Source organism: Rattus norvegicus, chromosome 3 (genome assembly GCF_021556685.1).
Source record: "Rattus norvegicus strain SHRSP/BbbUtx chromosome 3, alternate assembly SHRSP_T2T, whole genome shotgun sequence".
Lineage (NCBI taxonomy): Eukaryota > Metazoa > Chordata > Mammalia > Rodentia > Muridae > Rattus > Rattus norvegicus.
In genome coordinates, this window is record NC_141536.1 from 27018300 (window position 1) to 27039475 (window position 21176).

Below are 21176 nucleotides of genomic sequence, written 5' to 3' on the forward strand. Positions count from 1 at the left end.
AAGAAGATGGTATGTCCTTTTGTTTTAGGATAGAATGCTCTATAAATATCTGTTAAGTCCATTTGATTCATAACTTCTGTTAGTCTGTCTGTGTGTCTGTTTACTTTCTGTTTCCATGATCTGTACATTGATGAGAGTGAGGTGTTGAAATCTCCTACTATTATGGTGTGAGGTACAATGTATGCTTTGAACTTTAGTAAGTTTTCTTTTATGTATGTAAGTGCCCTTGTATTTGGAGCACAGATATTTAGGATTGAGTGTTCATGTTGCTGGACTTTTCCTTTGATGAATATGAAGTGTCCTTCCTTATCTTTTTTGATGACTTTTGATTGAAGATTGATTTTATTCAGATTAGAATGGCTACTCCAGCTTGCTTCTTCAGACCATTTGCTTGGAAATTTGTCCTCCAACCTTTTACTCTGAGGTAGTGTCTGTCTTTGTCTCTGAGGTGTGTTTCCTGTAGGCAGGAAAATGCTGGGTCCTCATTAAGTATCCAGTTTGTTAGTCTGTGTCTTTTTATTGGGGAATTGAGTCCACTGATGTTGAGAGATATTAAGAAATAGTGATTGTTGCTTCCTGTTACCTTTGTATTTGGAAGTGAGATTATGTTTTTGTGCTTGTCTTCTCTTGGTTTTGTTGCAAAATTATTAGTTTCTTGCTTTTTCTAGGGTGTAGCTTCTCTTCTTGTATTGGGCTTTACCATTTATTATCCTTTGTAGGGCTGGGTTTGTAGAAAGATATTGTGTAATTTGGTTTTGTCATGGAATATCTTGTTTTCTCCATCTATGTTGAGAGTTTTGCTAGATACATTAACCTAGGCTAGCATTGTGTTCTTTTAGGGTCTGTATTACATCTATCCAGGATCTTCTGGCTTTCAAAGTCTCTGGTGAGAAGTTGGATGTGATTCTGATAGGTCTGCCTTTATATGTTACTTGACCTTTTTCCTTTACTGCTTTTAATATTCTTTCTTTGTTTTGTGCATTTGGTGTTTTGACTACTATGTGATGGGAGGAGTTTCTTTTCTGGTTCAATCTATTTGGAATTCTGTAGGCTTATTGTATGTATCTCTTTCTTTAGGTTAGGGAAGTTTTCTTCTATGATTTTGTTGAAGATATTTACTGGTCCTTTGAGCTGGGAGCCTTCACTCTCTTCTATACCTATTATTCTTAGGTTCTATCATCTCATTGTGTCCTGGATCTCCTGTATGTTTTGGGCCAGTAGCTTTTTACATTTTATATTAGACAGTTGTGTCGATGATTTCTATGGAATCCTCTGCTTCTGAGATTCTCTCTTCTTTCTCTTGTATTCTGTTTGTGATGCTTGTATCCACGGCTCCTTGTCTCTTACTTTGGTATTCTATATCCAGTGTTGTCTCCTTTGTACTTTCTTTATTGTTTCTATTTCCATTTTCAATTACTTCATTTGTTTGATTGTGTTTTCCTGTAATTCTTTCAGGGATTTTTGTGTTTCCTCTCTAAGGGCTTCTACTTGTTTACATGTGTTTTCCTGAATTTCTCTAAGAGAAGTCTTTATGTCTTTCTTAAAGTCCTCCATCATCATGATCAAATGTGATTTTTTTTTTTTTTTGGTTCTTTTTTCGGAGCTGGGGACCGAACCCAGGGCCTTGCGCTTCCTAGGCAAGCACTCTACCACTGAGCTAAATCCCCAACCCCTCAAATGTGATTTTAAATCTAGATCTTGCTTTTCTTGTGCATTTGGATATTCAGTGTTTGCTTTGGTGGGATAATTGGGCTCCGATGATGCCAGGTAGTCTTTGTTTCTGTTGCTTGGGTTCCTCTGCTCACCTTCAGGTTATCTCTGGTGTTACCTTGTTCTGCTATTTCTGACAGTGGCTTGACAGTCCTACAGGCCTGTGTGTCAGGAGTGCTGTAGACCTGTTTTCCTTCAGCCAATTATGGGAACAGAGTGTTCTGCTTTCAGGCATGTAGTCGTTCCTGTCCACTGGCTTTCAGCTGTTCCTGTGGGTGTTTGTCCTGCGTCTACCAGGCAGGTCACTTGGAGCAGAAAAGTTGGTCTTACCTCTGGTCTGGGGCCTGAAGTTGCTCCTTAGGGCTCTGTTTCAGCTCTCTGTGAGGGCAGCAACCAGAAGGGCCTGCCCCTACTTCTGGGTCCCTGTGCACAGGGGGCCCTGATGTAGCTAGGTGTTTTCCTCTACAGTCAGAAATGTAGGCAGAGTGTAGTCTGCCCCTCTGAAAGTCTAGCTCTCCTTCCCACGGGATTTAGGTGCACGGAGCTGTTTGACCAGTTACCTTCAAATCCGGGGACAGTCTGGACCTCAGGGCTCCTGCAGCTTGAGTGCCCCTATCTTCCTGTTCCCAGAGGCCCTATATAGTTTCCTCTTGGGCCAAGGATGTGGGCAAAGGTGGGTGCAGAAGTGGCAGTCTCTCCTGCCCTGCAGTCTCAGGATTTCCCACATGTCTGAGTGATGAGCTCTCTCTCCCACAGGGTTTGGGAGCAGGGAGTTGTGGGCCGGGATCAGCGAGGTTCAGGTGCCAGCTAGAAACCGGAAGTGTCTGGTCCCAGAGGAATTTTTCCTTTGTGTGTCCTGAGTCCACCAGGCAGGTCACTTGGAGCAGAAAAGTTGGTCTTACCTCTGGTCTGGGGCCAGAAGTCACTCTTCGTTGCTGGGTTTCAGCTCCCTGTGAGGGCAGCAACCAGAAGGGCTTGACATGATTCTTAAGAGTACTGTGATCTCAGATTTACAGACATAAACATAAGTCCCAGCTAGGTGCTATTACAGACTACTGGGATGCAGTTTGATATTGCCAACAGTAATAACACGACAGTTGCTTTAGTACCACAATTATTAAGACTGGAACAATTTTACAGTGAAGTAGTTCATATCCAATGAATTCAGATTGCCTGCCTGGCTCTGCTTGGTTATAAGGGGCTCCAAACAATCAAAACATGAAGAAAACAGGCAGAGCTGGGCCATCTGGGTTTTCACCTAGTGCTCGTAACACAACCGGCAACCATTTTATGTCAGCTAACTTGTAAAAAACATTGTGGATCTCTGAAGAACAGCATATTTTTTATTTGTTTCCGTCCTTCCTCTTCTGTATTCTAACTTCCCACTCTTTTTTTCTTTCCCCATCCTTAAACATGGAAAGGAATTCTCAATTATGACAAAATTGAAAATAAATACAAAAGCCTTTTTTCCAGCTTTCTTAAACAGTTATTGTGTTCCAGTGATAAGACAAAACTTTGGGCCAAGATTCTCAGCAGACTATGTCACATGTCTAATCATGGAGAGCAGAGTCGGAGAGGAGCTTGAACAGAAGCAGGAGAGAGTCCTATGTGTAGGTTTATTAGACAGTTTTTGGGGAAAGAGCAAAACAAGGTAGCAACAAATTCAGTAGAAAAATCCCTGGCCCTATAGTCATCCAGGTACTAGCAGGTAGACATGCGAACAAGTCGTAGTTGGCTGAAATGGTAGTGTTAAGACGTGTAGTCGAGTCTCACAGGGATGACTCAATAACTAAGCAGTGTTAAAAGCTGTTTCTAGATACTCTGAATGAGGAGTGTCTCCATTTTCACATTGTGTGGTGGTCTTGCTGTCCACTCCCTGGTCCTCTGGTTTCCAGAATTCCCTGAGAGGCAAGGAGGACAGGCCCAGTAGCCTTCTACCACACAAGCGCTGGAGGCCTCTCTCTGGAGGAGCCAGGGTACATTTAAAAAAGAAAGAAAGAAAGAAAGAAAGAAAGAAAGAAAGAAAGAAAGAAAGAAAGAAAGAAAGAAAGGAAGGAAGGAAGGAAGGAAGGAAGGAAGGAAGGAAGGAAGGAAGGAAGGAAAGGCTGTTCCACAGAAGGTTGCAACTGGGGGTTTACAGAATATTGGCAAATCTAGGCCAGAATTAATCTCCTAAATGTAGAGCTGTCTACACTCCCTCCAAAGCTTCTGAGGAAGCTGATACAGGGCACTCTGAGCCTCATGTTAGCATGTAATATGCTGTGTGAAGGAAGATGGGTTCACATGGGAAGGTCTTTATGAACAACCCAGTAACACTGGGCAGAAGTGAGGAAAATGAGCTAAAATTCATCCTCGTTTGTGCAGAGCTGTCTCACTGTTTGTTCTATAGGAAAGGGAAACAAAGACGAGGAGGCTTAAGATTGTCATGGTGATCATTCACCCAACTGCCTGGCTTTATAATCTGATTGGTATTACCTGGGAACTTTATGTCACAGTCTGACACAAAGCTTTCTTGAGACGGAAAGGTCACTGTAGCCTAGGGAGTAGTTTCTATCACTTTCACTATTGAGTTGTATTATTCTTGGCCTGGAAGGTAACCTTAGGGGAGAAAGATTACATAGCTCTGTTGCTAAAACATAAAGCTAAAAACATGCTACCTCCTCGCTTGGTGCAGCGTTCTCCGTTTAGCTCTGAGATCACGTTCCCGCCATCCTGATTTAGCTCCGCCAATTGTCAGCTGGCGCCTCTTCCCCAGAGCTCCCCACGCTCCAACCTCACCTGTTTTAGCTCCGAGATCTGCTGCCTCCAGTTTCAATCCTATTTAGCCTGTTAATCCTGGCTAGCTTTGCCAAGCTGCCAACGACTTCCCTGTCTTCTCTCTTTCCTCTTCCCACCTTAGCTCAGTGGAAGAACAAAACTAGACCGCTTTATTATTTTAAAATTAACCAGATCACACAATTGTTGGACTCTTATCAGCTAACTTATTTCAGCCAATCCCTAGTGGTAGAGGTCACAGGTTCTAGTTGCCCTAAGGCCTTACCCGGCTGTTGCACCCGCCTCATTCCAAAGCCTGGTCAAAAGCTTCTTCCTTCCCTGCATCCCTTCTCTTCTCTAGGGACCCAGAAATCCTACCGTTTACCCTTTGCCCAGCAATAGGCTCTCACCTTCTTTATTGACACAGTCAGGGACCAATTAGGGAATCAGATTTTACTGTCAGCTCCTCCCCCAACACAGCTCAACCAGCAACAAAAACAAAACAAAACAAATAAACCAAAAACCAAAATGGAGTCAGATACACATGGGTCTGGCCTGAATAGTGACATGGCCTTCCTTCAAAGTTTCAGTGGCTGACCAAATGTTATTCCATTTTTATCAAAGTGAGGCTGAACATATACTATATACAATGGTGCATTGATGATTGAAATGCTAGCTTAGAGCCAGGCATAGTGGCACACACCTTCGAAATACCAGCACTTGGTAAACATAGTCCAACTTGGGGGGTTCAAGGTCAGCATAGTCTACATTGACAGTTGCAGGATAGCCAGAGCTACATAGTGAGACCCTGTCTCAAAAATAGAAAGGAAGGAAGGAAGGAAGGAAGGCAGGAAAGAAGGAAGGAAGGAGGAGAGAAGAAATTCTAGCTTAGAATTTCTGATTGAACTCCTCTGTAATAACACCCAAAACCCACATCGCTGTTCACCAATGGTGTCACGTCTTCACAGACACATATGAGGAAGGACACGTACATATGAATTCTTTCAAAGCAAATAATGAACTTTGCGGAGTTAAGTCTCACTGAGGTATTTCATTTTCTTTCATCCCCCACATGCCTTCAGGCCAAAACATTAGCACAAAGTGCTCTTATAACTGATCACAGCAATCTGTCCAGAGACAATGTTGTCAAAGCAGTTTTGGGACCTGAAATGTTCCCAAGTCAGGATCAGAGCTTGACAGCTTGGCTTTTTTGTGTCATTCTGGACTTTGACATCTCAGAAGCACAAAGTGGTATTCTCAAAAAAAAAAAAAAGTCAAAACTGGACAATGCTTTTAAAAAGAACACATCCTGCAAAATAATTAAAGAACATTCATCTTTTATCCTAATTTATTCTAATAACAAAAATTAATTGCATGCAAATTTTACTGTTTTACCTTTCTGAAACTGACTGAGCACCGTTGCCTCTAGTCACACTAGGTGCTCACGTGTAGATTATAGGAAGGCCTGTGTCTCAGACATCCTACATCCATACCGGGCTCCCAGTAAACTCAGTCACTAGCATACGAATACGGGAATCATTTTATTTCAAAAATGTTCTTCTGAGCACATTTAGAAAGCTTGGGAGCTTTTAAGAAAAACCTACGTGGTCACTTCTGGGTTCCCTTCATAAGTTGAAAAAAAGATGGCGATGATGGTGATGATGACGATATGATGATGGTGATGATGATATCAGCTAGACTGGTGATGATGGTGATGGTGACGGTATGATGATGGTGATGATGATATCAGCTAGACTGATGGCTTAGAGATTCATGTCACTTGCTGCTCTTCAAGAGAACCTAAGTTTAGGCCCCAGCACTCACATCAGACAGCTCACCACCTCCACCTCTGATAACTCAATCACCAGGGGATCTGATGCTCCTCCTGGCCTCTGTGGGCATCTGTCTGCACATACTTGGCAGACACACAGACAGACACATGAATAAAAGCAGACAAAAATTAAAAGAAAGATGACAGTGTTAATAATAAGGCTAATTCATGTCGACTACTTTAAACTTCTGCTGGAGGCTCAAAATGAGATCGTTATTGGTTCTGTTCGTGTAGCTGCTCAGTGAGAATGTATTGGGAATGTAGTCTTTTTCACTTCGAGACAGCTGGGCAGAACCTTTCGCCTGGATCCTAACACGAACCACTTGATTTACTATAATGTATGCTGAACGATATGCATTTTACCATATTTAGAGTGGACAGACTTCATTCTTAAGTGTTTTATTGTTGAATATTAACACACTTTAAATAGGGTTCTACAAGTCTTATGTTCCTAAAATTACATGTCATAGTAAGTAGAAAGTAAAGTTCCTTCTGTGACCTTGGCAATTCCATTAGTCTCCAGGAATCTCAGAGTTCGGTTTGTTGTGTTTTGTGATTTTTGTGAATTGAGGAGTTGAGTAAAAGACTACCTAAAGTAAGCCTGGATAATTTGTTAAGTGATTTTTTTTAATGCTTAATACAGAGGCACTCTATAGGAACAAGTTAAATGGAATCTTTGACTCTAGCCCAGACATTGGTATTTTTTTCAATTTTTTTTTAATGATTGACTAGAAAGTAAACACAAAGAAGCACATGAAGAATTGCTTGTTCCCTACAACATTTTTAGAGTCAATATTTCATAAAAGGGGCATATTCACTTTAAACAGAAGCAACCTTATATGTATATAGAAATAGTTTTACATATAAATATATAAATATATTTACCTGTTTTAAAAATTAGTCATAGTTTATCTCTTTCGGTCATAACAGACCTGTAACTAACACATAGTGTATTTTCAACTTAAAGCTTGTGTGTACAAATTATATCACTAAGTGAATGGTCTGAACATACAATGTACGCATTTGTGTGTGTGGAAAGAAATCTAATACAAAACTTATGCATACAGAAGACATCAAACTCTGCTTACAGATATTACAATAATTACAACTTAAAATAACCTCATCGGTATTCCTATAATGGCTAAAGGGGTGTATTTCCTTTAAGTTAAATGAACCCAGTAGAACTGGCAGACCGTAAGTCACTCCAAAGAGCCTTACTTGGGAAATTCACCTGTCAGATTCAGTACCCTCAACAAAAGGTCTGGATATATCCTTTGCCGCCGAGGTGAGAGGCAGTAGCTGCAGATGTGAAATGTCAGCTGAAGGAATAGTAACTACTCTAAGGGTCTGGTGGTCCTTTGTGAAGAAAAGTTTCTGAGATACTAGCAATAAGCACCTCACAAGAGAAAGCGCTAACACGGGTGTGCCAAGCTAAAGTAAGGTTTGCCTTTGTTTCTATACTTTGCGACTGGGCTTGGTTTTGTTTCTATTGTCATTTTCCCCACCGATGGGGGAATTAGAAGCAACATCGGGAACAACAAAACATACAGCAAGCGTAAGACTTCACATCCAATAGGATGCGGAAGTTTTATTTTATTTCTAATAGGTACACACAGCATGGAATGATCCTTCCTTGGCAGAGCGTTATGTTTGAAGCCATTAAGCTCCTTTCTCCTAATTCTCCATAAAACGCTAAACAATTATAATCTATATGCTCCCCATCTATGGGTCTGTCTCCCCACTCTCCTGGATCATCAGCTGACACAATCCACGAGGGCAGTGGGAGCAGAGATGGCGAATGGGGGAGGATGTTTGTGTGTAGAAGCCCTGAAGAGTACATACAATGAATGACATCACTGGGACCAGATCAGCAGTAAGCAGGCAGATTAACTTTACTTAGGGTGATTCGCGGCTTATAAAGTTTGTGGGGGGCACTGAGTGTAGGAACATCCAGAATGAGCAAAGGTCATTGGCTGGGGGTTTAGGGTACCTGGAGCGCCTCCTAAGCATGGGAAGCATTTCAGGAAACTCGGTGATAGGAGAAAGGAAATTGATCCTGTAATCAAATTAAGGCCAGGTGACATTCCTCAGGAATGGGGTTTTGAAGTCCCCAGACAAGATCAGAGAAGGAAAAGACTCGCTAATGAAGAGAGTCTTCCACATTGCGCTGAGCCCAAAGGCTATCCAGTCACGGTGGACTTCTCTGGTTTCTCTGGTTACATGACCAACCTGGAATCGTTAAATAATTTTAAGGGTCATTGCTTTAAACTAGCTCCTGACCTGGACCTAGACTGAAATTCAATTACACCCATTCACAAATCATGTTTGATGGAGTTTGTTATCAACAAAGAGCAAGCAAGCTGTTTATCTGACCTCCTAAAAAACCAAGAGAAATGAGAGATAAGAGTTTAAAGTGCCAATGGGCAGCTTCGCTCACTGTGACGAACAGGTACCTTAATCGTCTGCAGCAGGTAATATTTAATCCTTTAAAAATAACTTGAAGGAATCCATTGTTAGTAAAGCCATTAGTTTCCATTATTTTGCCTCACCTTTCCATGAAAAGTAATTTTGAAATCACCAGTCATCTGGTTCTTTTGCTTCCACTTCTTTTTAGTCTTTCTCTGCCTGTGAAATCAACTTTTGATTGATTTGTTTGTTTTTTTGGGTTTTTTGTTTTTGTTTTCTCAGATCTTTTTCTGAAAGCCAGGTCTAGGGCTTGGTCATTCGAACACAAAGTCTATGTTATAGAATGAAACATTGCTTGACGGTAAGATTACAAATAAAGCCAAATCTTCCAAATCCTATCTTCCAAATAAGTCTCTGTCATTTTGTGCCCCAATTAAATATCCAGTGAATTATGGAGTAAATAGGGACCAAAATGTTTGGCATTTTTATTAATTAATATTTATTGCTCAGACGCAATAAAATGGATTTCCAGAACCTCTTGTATTGAATAACCTAATAACTAGTCATGACTAAGTAAGGAGACGTCTAGAAAAAATTCAAATTTTTGTCTTAAGTCTTGCTTAATGAAATTATGTAGAGAAAGATGAAATTCTTGAGTGCTTCAACAGTTCTTGAGCAAGTTATGAGTGAATTAAATCTCTGTAGAGAGTGTTCTGAGTTGAAATACCTCCTATGAAAATCCATACTGAGAGTCTGTGAGATGGTTGATGGGCTAGAGTCACTTAGTGTCACATCTGATGACCTGAGGCCAATCCCTAGATAGGTTAATCTCTTGGTAGAAGGAAAAACTGACTCCTGAAAGTTGTCCTCTGATCTCCATATGTATGTTAAAATAAAAATTCATGTGGGATAAATGTTCCTTTAAAGTTTAATCTAAGTTATGTCTAATCTCTTATAACATGATATTTTTAATGAAAAGAGAAAAATAGGAGACAGATTTATGGGAGATATAATGAGGACTACACAGGAAGATAGCCAAATACCAGCCAACAATGAACATTTAGACGATTTCCTTCCTCATAGCCTGCAAAGGAGTTAACCCAGTCAATGATCTCATGTAAGGCTTCTAGTCTTTGATGCCACAAGACAGTAAACTTCTGCCTGTTAGGGTTCCCCATCTGTGAGACATTCCTACACAAAAACGATAGTAAACTTGGAATTGATAACATGTAAATGAACCCAGAGGGTTTATACCACTGCTGTAATTGTTTCCGCTGAATATATTGTAGATGCTTTGCAGACAGAAAAATTAAGAACATACAAGAATTTCAGAATGATGTAGGGAGAAACCCAATGACACGTCTTTTATTCTTTTAAACGGACTTTCATAATGTCATAGCCACATGTCTTGGTTTATGTATTCTCTATAGCCGTTTCACACTGATAGAAAAACAAGGACAAAAAAAGCAACAGAGGCGTTGTGACCAGCAAAGCCTGGATCATGGAAAGCAGTGCCTCACATTGTCAAGAACAAGAATACTACTTAGGGTCCATTCTGCTTGAGGTTGACAAAGAAAAGCCAGCAAATGGTCAAATCTGGTCACAGATCATCAGGGATCTAGATCAGGAATCCATTCAAAGGTTCATCAGAGTAGATCTAAGCAATTTTGACCAAAAGGAAAAAAACGAGGGATCGCATTTGCTTCTTCTTCCTTCCGGTGAGAGTGAAGCCAATTCAAAGAGAAAAAGGCTTCAGATGGATTAGAAGGAACAACTTCAGAGAGAACTGCAAAGATGCTCAAAGAATCAGTCACCTCAGGAGTTATGATTTAGCCAACTTTGACGGACCTAGGAAGAAGGTGCGTATTAGTCACAGTTCATTTTAAAAGTAGTTTACAGTAGTGCATTCCAGTGAGGGTGAAAACAAAACAAATAAAAACCAAAACCTAGAAATGGTAAAAAGCTCTGAAAATTCTTAATTCCAAGAAAAGAAGCTAGAAAATGATCAACTGATATACATCAATACTAATTGCATTTGGGAAGAAAAGACTAAATCTAGCTCAAAAAAGGATTGTGTGTATATGTTTCTGTGTGTGTGTGTGTGTGTGTGTGTGTGTGTGTTTGTGTGTGTGTGTGTGTGTGTGTGTGTGTGTGTGTTTTGGAGGAATCTCTCCTTAGTTTATGAATATGCAACATTAAACAAGTTATCTAATATACTCACAAGATGTCAGGTTGTGAAAGACTGGGGACGTGGCACTAAGGACTTCTAATTGTACGTGTACCCAGACCTAGATTCTCCAGAGTTGCTCCTGGAAAGCACAGAGGATACGAAATCTATAAGAATCTATAAGTGTATTTTGGAAGGTTCTAGATGTGAACTTCAACTATAATGTAATAGGATATAAGTATCAATAGTGATTGATGTGACATCAGTAACAACACGGTAGTGTTGAGGATGAATAACAATCAGTCACAGCTGACTTGACACCCAGCAACTAACATACTAACCAAGGGCATCTCAGGCTTGGAAAAATGCAGAACACCCTCTAAGCACCCAAAAAAGTAATTAGTTGACACACCTTGATGCCACATCCTTCACAGCTAACGCAGATGCCGTTCCTCACAGTGAGCTCCAAAGAGGTTTTGTACAGTAAGGTATGTGTGAGCATGAATCCGTTCAACTGCCTCAAATTCTTGACTTTATGCTCTTTTTTCTCACAGAAACAAATCTTTCTGGAAGTATTAAGAAAAGGAAGAGGAGAGATAGGAGAGAGAGAGAGGGAGGGAGACAGAGAGAGAGAGAGAGAGAGAGAGAGAGAGAGAGAGAGAGAGAGAGAGAGAACATATTATGAGGGTGGAACCCGCAGAAAATATCATCCTGGTGAATAAATGACTCACTGATGAAATTTGTTCAAAGGGCAGCAATGTGATAAAAATAAAATGAAATTCATTTATGATTTTTTCTGTACGATGTGACTGCATACTAAATTAGAGTTAAGGGATAGAAGTTCATGTTCCAAGAATTGCTAGATATTAAAGTGCTTGATTGAGTAGCTCCTACAATGTCTTGGATTCAGTTTCCAGGACAAAACCAAGTAAGGATGGAAGTTAGTTCAGTTTGAAGAAGAAGGTTATTTTATTCTGTGCAATTTAAAAGTTATAAATATGAGTACTTATGGTCAAATTATAGGAATAAATACAATTTCATTTTTAAAGCAGGATCAAATTCACTAGCACATGATTGGATAACCAATTTGCCACCTTCATTTGGAATTTCTGTTTCTCCTCCTGTGGGTCTATAGGCTTTGAGAAGTCTCTCAGAGTCCTCTGAACTCCTTGATTCTGTAAGAAACCCTTCTTTCCTGTTTACTCTTGTCCTGGATGCACAGGTCATGTACTTCAGTGACAACAGATCCTTTCTCCCATTAGTCTTCTACCAATCTCCTTCTCCAAACACACTCAGGGAAGGTGCCTTCTTAATGCCTAAAGTTGTACAACTTAAAAGTTTGCCTCACAGAGGAAAAATATCTTCGAGAAGTGAATATTCATTTTAGGATCACATTTTAAAAGGTTTCGGTTCAACCATTTGATCTACTTTTGGACCACGATGAGGTAGACCATAATAAGAAAAGAGCATGAAGAAATAAATGTGCTGAACTAACAGTGCCTAGAAGCAGACAAAGAGAAAGGGAGAGATTGGAAAAATGTCTAGTTTCCAATCATGGGACAGTTACTACTTCCTCAAACTAAGATCCAGTTTTTAAAGTCCCCACAACTTACCAAAATAGCACCACTAGAGGGGATCAAAGTCTTCAACACTTGAGCACAGGAACATGTTCTTTACAGACTTTAACATTCTACCCCTGGCCTCTAAGGCACATCTCATAAGGCAGGATGCACTTAGTCTGCCTCTAGGAGTCAGCAAACTCTCCACTGTTGTAACATTGTTCTAAAGTCCAAAGCTCAAAGTCTTCTGAAACTAAATGAAACTCTCAGCAGTGAACTCTGGTAAAGTGAAAAAAGGAGGCTGTGTTCCTTTAAGACACAACAGTAGAGAGGGAATATTCTACTGTGAGAGGGAAAAAGCTGTGGGATATAGAGAGTGGGGGATGGACCAACATAAGATTAAAACTCAGCAGAGGAAGCATTAAAAAAAAATCATAGTTCTTGGGAGAACTATGGCCATGCACATCTGTAATTCCAGCGTTTTGGAAGTTGAGGCAGGAGAATTGGAATTTTTGAGCCCAATTGGACTGCACAGTTAGATTCCCCTCATCAACCCTCCTCCAAGAGAGGTTTGTAATTTCACATCCAGGGTTTAGGACAAGGAGTGTCATATTGTAAAACCTCAAGAGCATGGGTGGCCTTGTCCCTATGACCATCACCATCTACAAGCTACACTCCACTTGATGTCTGCCTCAGCTGGATCCAAAAAAAGGAGGTTTTCTAGGCAAACATTTTACTTTTCTGGTATCTCTAACTTCCCGGGGTCTCTATTGTGTCCTTAACTTCAAAAGTTGCCTTGTCAAAGACTCCCCACAGACATCCCAGTTCTCTCATACATTGCCTGGCCTTCTAGGTTTTCCTTTAAAGTCTGATGGAAGCCTACATAAATGTAATTCTTATATATTCCATGCCTGCAAAACCAGCAGCTCGTGGATGATACCAAATACCCCACTTGAAGTAGTAGCTCCCGCTTTGAGCCTCCTACCCCCCACATCATTTAAAGCATGGATAGAAATACTTTAGAATACCTGGGTATGCTGATCCTGGAAAAACACTTCCCTTGGCTACCCAATGTGAGCAGTGTTCTCTCAAGGAAAAATCTTCCGATTGAATTTATGTGCTCATCCCTCTGGCTACACTGTGCTTTGCTGACAACCTAGGTGTCTGCAAGGCATCTCCTATTATTCCAGCCCATTGTATTGCCTTCTTTGTAATGGTGCTAATCTCTATAATACTTCCTCTGGTTCAATCTTTTGTCTGCTTTTTTCCTGGGAACACTCTAAGCTTTCCTAACATTTTCATTCTTTCTGCTCTGTGTACATATTTCTCCCTATAGGTTGATTAAAAGTGGCCGGTATTACCCACGCTACATCCAAAGTCCCGATTGTCCCAACTCACCCACCAACAAGTCCCTGTTTAAATGGCTTAGTAACATTAACAGCTGTTTTTTGGTGTTAGGTTCAAAAGATGATCCAAGAAAATACAGTAGTTTATCACAATGAAGTGTTTGGGTTGCCTCAAAAAACATCTTTAAAACTTAGTAGCATACATAAAGCCTACCAAAAGATGTGAGTGAAATATTGTCAAGGATTTTGGCCCTTTCTCTCTTAGAATCAAGAGAAAGTTTAGTACTATAGAATCTATTATTAATGATGTGATCTTTTCCCAATGGTTTTAGACATGAAAATTGTTTATTTGCTGAAGTCAGGGCTAAGATAGAAAGCACAGCAATGTTCTGATGTATCTGAAGAAGGAAAAGATGTAGAGACCATCTTTTGTTATACTATACATGAGTATATAAAAACACATCATGAGATACATAACTCCAACAGCGTTGTGATGTTTACATTCTAAATATCTCCATGACAACAATTAATTCAGAGGGTACATTGCCTAAATTCTGGTGAACTAAAACAGTTAGATAGGCTATCATATTTTCTATTAAAAAAACTGTTTTAAGTCTTCCTATAGCCTCTGACTATTTATGATTGAAAATGGCTGCTAATTTATATTTTTTCCCGTAGCACAATAACTGTGAGAGATCGCTGTGTCACCTCTGTGAGTTTAAGTTATGTTTCCATGCAAAATACAAAAGGTTAATTACTGCTCAGAGCCTGATGCTTCTGTGGGAGTAACTGCAAGTTATTTATTACCCTTTGTCTTGTAAATTATGTTAATTTTGCTGGATTAACAATGTCAACTAGAAGAACATTAATTAATTTAACAATTTAACAAGTTGTTTTTTTTTTTTTTTTTGTATTTTCTTCTGTTTCAGTTGATCTATCTTTAGTGAATGAGGATGATAATGCCATCTATTTCCTGGGAAATTCCCTTGGTCTTCAACCGAAGATGGTTAAAACATACCTGGAGGAAGAGCTAGATAAGTGGGCCAAAATGTAAGTACCGTGTTAAAAGGTGTAACTCTGCATCGGACAGAAGAATTTTCAAAGTTAAAAAAGGTGTCTGATTTGGGCAAGTTACACCCTACCATATTAGGACCAATGAAATCCTTATTTATATTAATTATCAATACTATAATATTTTGGTGAAATAATCTTGGATCAGAATAAGTCCAAATGACAAATTTGTGAGAGCGAGAGAGTGAAACAATGTATATAAACATGAAATCCCCTTTCCCATGTGTAAATCAATGTAGCCACTTTATCTCACATGGTTAATGACCAGTGAAGAAGTTAATTTACGATTTTAAGCGTTTTATGTTTGAATCATGACTAAGCTAATAGTGTCATCAAAAATATGGAGTCCAGGCTTGTTAAGATAATAATAGGCTGGGTGACACCGATGATCATAGATGTACTGAGTGGGATAATATCATTTGATCTTAGTATTTTTAACCTCTTACGGTTTCCTCCTAAGGGGTGGATAGTTTAAAACCATCCATTTCCATGCTTGCCATATTTGGATTCTTACCTGAGCACTCCTTTCTCCTGTGCTCTGTGATTACTTGCAGTCTTCTAATGGCCAACCCTTCCCTTCTTCCCATTCCTCCTGAACCCTCATCTTTAAGCTCACCTTCTCTGCAATGCATTATCTCTTAATGTCACTATAAAAAGATAAAGGAGAGAGAAGGAAGATGTTTGGTGGATGGTAGGTGTAGAGAAAGGAGGTGCCCCTGCTGGCCCATGCTGAGACATTCCTTCCCCTTAAGGGACCAGACACAAGATGGAATAGTATAGAATAGAGTTTATTCAGGCATGGAGAGGGGAGTCAAGGGGGTAGTAGAGGCAGAGAAAGGCAGAGAGAGAGTAGAGAAGTAGAGAAGTAGAGGCCAGCCATGAACACAGCTTCCTGTGGTGGGGAAGGCATGAAAGGACAGAGCAGGAGCAGGAGAGAGAGGAGGGGGCAGTGTTGCCAGGTAATTATGGGCTGGAGCTTACCTGGCTGTTGCCAGGTAACTGGAGCAGAGCTTAGACAAAATGCTAACACCCATCAACTCAAGATAATTGAGGTTCCCATTTAATTATCATTATTTTTGAACCTTTGAGGCCTTTTACTTTTAGTTTTAAAAACAAACATCATAGCTCATTGTGAATTGTGATCCCATCAGTTAAAAAAAGAAAAACCCAGAGTTTACCATTTCTGAGTTCAGATACCCACATTTAACCCTCTACAATTTCCCCTAGAGTAGACAACTTAGAAACATCTATTTTCATTACTTTCATGTTCTTAGGTAAATAATCTAGCTTTATGTATCTTCTCTATTTCTACAGTAATTACTTATAAAACCGAAATTAGGTATGTCTGTTAAATACTTAAATCTCTTGTCTTGTTTCTGAATTGTAAACCCAAGTATTTTTAAAAGCCCCACCTCTGATCATATGAAAATAAGAAAAAATATCATTATGGAAATGAGTCCCACGTGAAGGTCAGGAAACAACATTTCAGAAAGATGAAGCCATATTAAATACGAATTCTGGAGCAGGCCATTTGGCACTCATAAAATCTCCCCGTTTCATGACCTTTCCTCCTTTTCTGTCCTTCTTCCTACCTGCCTACTTCACACTGCCCACCCGAGGACAGCTACCAGGACTCTTAGGTAACATCGCAAAGTCCTTAATTTTCATGGTCAAGAATGAGAGCTCTCACATTAATGCAAGAATGATGAAAGCTTATATAATTTATTAAGCATGTTGTAATTTCATCTCCGTAGCTTTTATGTATAGGTTTCAAAATACACATCATCACATTTGAAAGCATTTTGGACTAGCAGGTTTTAGGATTTAATAAATGAGGGTCACAGTTAATAAAAATGGTTGATATTCATTTCGGTCCTTAATGTTGAGAGCAGAGTTAAATTGGATGATTTTGCACTTTTGAAAGTGTCTTTCCCCCTTGAATACTCAGGCAGCCAGGCTTTGCATTTTTATGCTCTAGGTATTTAAAAGATGCTGCCCTGCTGCTCCATTCATTCCGCATCACACCTCAAACCACTGAGGGCTGGTTGATGATTGTTGAGATGTTACAATTAGGTTTCAGGAAAAGCGCCTGTCTCCCAGAGCATCAGCTATTGTTGCGGTCCCCTTTCATGTTTTACTTTGGGAGGAGAGACAAAGCCCGAGTCTTAGTTAAGTCCTCCCAGTGCTCACTAGACAAATGATTCACCCAGGAGTGTGCTTTAAATCTGAAGGCAAGGAAAACTGAATTAAAAGCCTATTCTAAGCAAAAGAGCTCCACCCCTTCTTGCTTTGATCCCTGTACTTCCCCTTCCCCTCAGCCCTGGAGACCTAAATCAACCTTGTGGCCTGGCTTGCTCCTTAGTAGCAGCAGGGTTTCAGATGTGTACTTACACTTCCGGTCCTCATCCTTCTGTTCCTCCCCCTGTACCCCCCCCCCGCCCCCGTGGCCACCTTGCCTGCACATCTTTGATCCAAAAACAGTTTTTATTTGTCTTTTATTCCCAAAAAAATATTTAATTTGAAACTACTTGTAGCCTTTTCTCTATGAGACTCTGCGGGAAAGATTTTTTATTTTTTTCTGATCAACTTAGCTCCGAATAATGAGAACACCTGAAAACTTGACAGCAGAGAGATCATTGAGAGAAAGCAGGTTATAGGAACAGACAGGGGAAAAAGGAAAAAGAAAGAAAACCTTTTCTATTTTTTTTTTCCGGAGCTGGGGATCGAACCCAGGGCCTTGCGCTTGCTAGGCAAGCGCTCTACCACTGAGCCAAATCCCCAACCCCAAGAAAACCTTTTCTTAATGTAGTGGCTAGCTAAAGAGCAGGGCACGAGGGACTCCTAGGGAAACACAGGAGGCTGTGTGGGATCTTTCACAACGGTGCTGGAGTTAGTGAACAGTATCCTTGGCTGGAAACTTCCGGAAAAGACGGTAGGAAACTGACTCTACCCTCTGAATTTGGGTCTGTGGCAGCCTTACCTCAAGGAGTCCTTAAGCCAAGTTTAGACAGTTTCTTTCTTTCTTTTTTTTTTTTAACTTGCTTTGTGCACACATTTAAATCATGTTTAAATTGTTAAAATATGATTTTATTTAAACTGTGGCACTGCGGTAGGCTCTCTGTCCTTTCTGTTCCATTTCTGACTATAGTTTTGGTTTCAGTATTAATCTCCTTACACCATTTGACCGTAGGTCTGGGACTTCCCAGTATTGTGGTAAGCTTTCACAGACATCCTGACTATCTATTCACAGCATAACTTACTTCTGATAGTAACTAATCTTCTACTCTATGAACTTCATGTTTGATTACTTAATACTAAAGGAAAGTCAATGATCAAAACACAGCGGTTTAGCGCTGGACTTTATAAAACCCTAAGATCACAGAGTCCCAGGCACTGACAAACTTATAAAGAATAGAAATCCATTTTCTCATAATTCTACAAAACTAAGGCATGAGAAGACTTGGTGCCTGCTGGAGGCTGTTCTCTATTTCCCAAATGCTGCTTCTTGCCACGTCACAAGTGATGGGTGGTACATGCACCTTAAAGCTGTGAGTCCTGTTCAAGACTCTGCCCACGTCTTAAGTCAGCGTTTCTCAACCTGCATGTCTCGACTCCTTCAGAAGTCTAACCTCTCAGGGGTCGCCTAAGACCATTGGAAAACACAGATATCAGATATCTACATTAAAATTCATAACATTAACAAAATTACCGTTATGAAGTAGCAACAAAAATAATTTTAAGGTTGGAGGTCACCACAACATGAGGAACTGTATTAAAGGGTCGCGGCATTATGAAGATTCCATTCCAAACCACTGGTTTAAATGCTACTACTTTAAATACAGCCACATCGATGACTTACATTTTAACTTACTACTTTGGTTATACTAAGTGTTTCTTCTACAATTTCTACTTATTGAAGAAAAAACTGCAACCTATCCCAAATTTATTATTACCTTTTATCTGTGTTTGTTTTAAAATCCTTACTACTGTTACTTTGTAATTTGATTCTCAGTCATGAGATTTCTAAGGTTTATCTTAATGAGTAAAATTATATTTTAATTCCAATGTATATGTTCTGTCAATGAAATTATATAATTCTAACATTTTGAAATAGAAAAGTTATAAGATAAACAGACTCATTTGTTATATAATGATTATCAACAAGATTGCTATAATCTTGAACATGGTATCATAAACCTAATATCTTAGTGCTCTGGAAATTGAAACAGAATTGTGAATTTGAAGATACCATTAAATATGGAATAAGGCCTTGTCTCGATAATAAAAAGGAAATGTCCTATAATAATAAATAATAATATTCTTTAACCTCTTGGAATGTGAGAAGAGATAGTCTATCAGTCTACAAAATTTGAGGATATGTTTTACTTTAAATATTTAATAACAGTCTACATTATTTAAAGGAAAGTAACATGATAATAATCATAATTGTAAACTTCAGTAGGAAGGCAAAAATCCATCAATTATAAGAGCATATTTTACATTGAGAAACATGCATCAAATCCCAAAGACAGAACCTAGAACTATGGCATTCAAGTCATCTGCATTTTCAAATCTGCTAGATTGATGTCTTAGAGAAATGCCTGTTGGGCTTGTGCCTTTACAGGGGCCTTTTAAAGAGACTGACAGCTTAGGTAGGATTAGTTAAAACAGAAATGTCCTGTTGGTTTATACTTCAGGAACATTCCAACTAGCTGACATGGGATGATTTAAAGGACCAGGTGCTTATGGCCAGTGTGATGATGAAGTAGACCAGAGATGTTTTCACCTGAAGGTCACTATAACAGTTTTATTCAACTATGAGTTTCTTCTTTTAAATAAAGGGGGGCACATGAGTGAAAAGTACAGCTTTTTAGAACCATTGTTAGCTATTCATCAATTAGGTCATAGATAAAATTGTGCTTCATTAAAAAAAAGCTTTGGAAATTTATTGATTTACTTACTGGGAAAGCTTTCTAAAATAAGGGCTCTTCTCATTTTGTAGGATGGGTAAAATATGGTCCTATTCTAAAGAGAATCCAATCTTCTATTAACTTCCTAATTAGATGTTGTATCCTGAAATCTAATTTCATGAGCAAATATTGCTTGTAGCCATCTCGCAAAACACCCCACTCCTGGCAATGATTAATGTCCTGCTATTACGTTAACTCTTCACATTCTTTCCCGACATTGGTAAAGGATTGCAGCTGTGCTAGGCTTATTTTAAGCAACTTTGAATGAAAGCAATCTCCTATCTTCCTTAACTCTAACACATATGTTTATAACTGCACTTTAATCTACATCAATTCTTCCTAATGACAGGCCACTTTACTTTGGGTTTATTTGGATAAAATGTTCTAAATACATTTCACTACCCCAGGCTAGCAGTCTGACAAAATGAGGAAGTAGCCTTAGTGTGTAATATTTTAAAGAGAGGAAGATGCCAAAGCCTTGCAGGAAGAAACACATCCCTAAAGATTATTACCATGGTGTCTACCAGAGTGAGAAGTAGGTGGCATAATATTCTGAGATATAAATTCTCTGAGGCAGAACATAGAATTTTACTACCTAGATGTAATAAGATATATTGTGCTATCAGCAAAGGCCAGGGAGCTCTATGTGATTAAAATAAAAAAGGATCCAAGTATCTGCCTTTAACTACCATTTAATGATAATGATTTTTGTCTTTAACATTTATATTGGGAGTCTAGAGAGGCAAGCTGCAGGCTATCTAATAATAATATGAATAATAATAACTAGCAATTGAATTGCCCTTTTCTTCCTCCTAGTTCTTAGCAGCCTATGTTTATTCACACAGAAAGTCCGTCTCCTTCATCTCAGTTTATATGGTAATGGAAATATTAGCTTAAAAATTCCTGTTATGCATCACATGTGATGAAGGCAGTTAAGCATTAGATTTACATGAGAGGAGATGAGTCAGCAAAGGAATATTGTACATCCATCTTTTTTAAATGTTGTCTCATTTTTTTTCCCTGCTAACCCTTTAAGGAACATATTGTCACTCATTTATCTACTTTTACAGATGGGGAAAACTAGCACCTGTAAGTTTCCAATGAGTACGGCCTCCCTCTAGTAAAGACCTGAAGTTGACTCATGCTTTATGATAAAAGCCAACGGTCGAGCATTCAGAATGTTTTTGGTAGCATGGCATCAAATGTGCAGCCTTCCCAGCTCACCACAGGCTGATAAGAATTTCAATTGGTTGAGATAAACCTTGACTTTCTCTTAGATTGAAAAGCATGTGCACGAGCCTTATTTCCTAGTCTACAAGGTATCAGGTTCATACCAATCCATTTCAGAGTTATGGAAGACAT

The 21176-nt window shown here is 39.3% G+C and overlaps 1 protein-coding gene across 1 annotated transcript in view; it reads left to right on the forward strand.

The window, feature by feature from the left end:
* Kynu (kynureninase) overlaps positions 1-21176 on the forward strand; it is a 150764-nt gene that overhangs the window by 20950 nt on the left and 108638 nt on the right. The window contains 1 exon segment of the mRNA NM_053902.3: positions 14703-14823. Coding sequence (NP_446354.2) covers positions 14703-14823 — 121 coding nt within the window.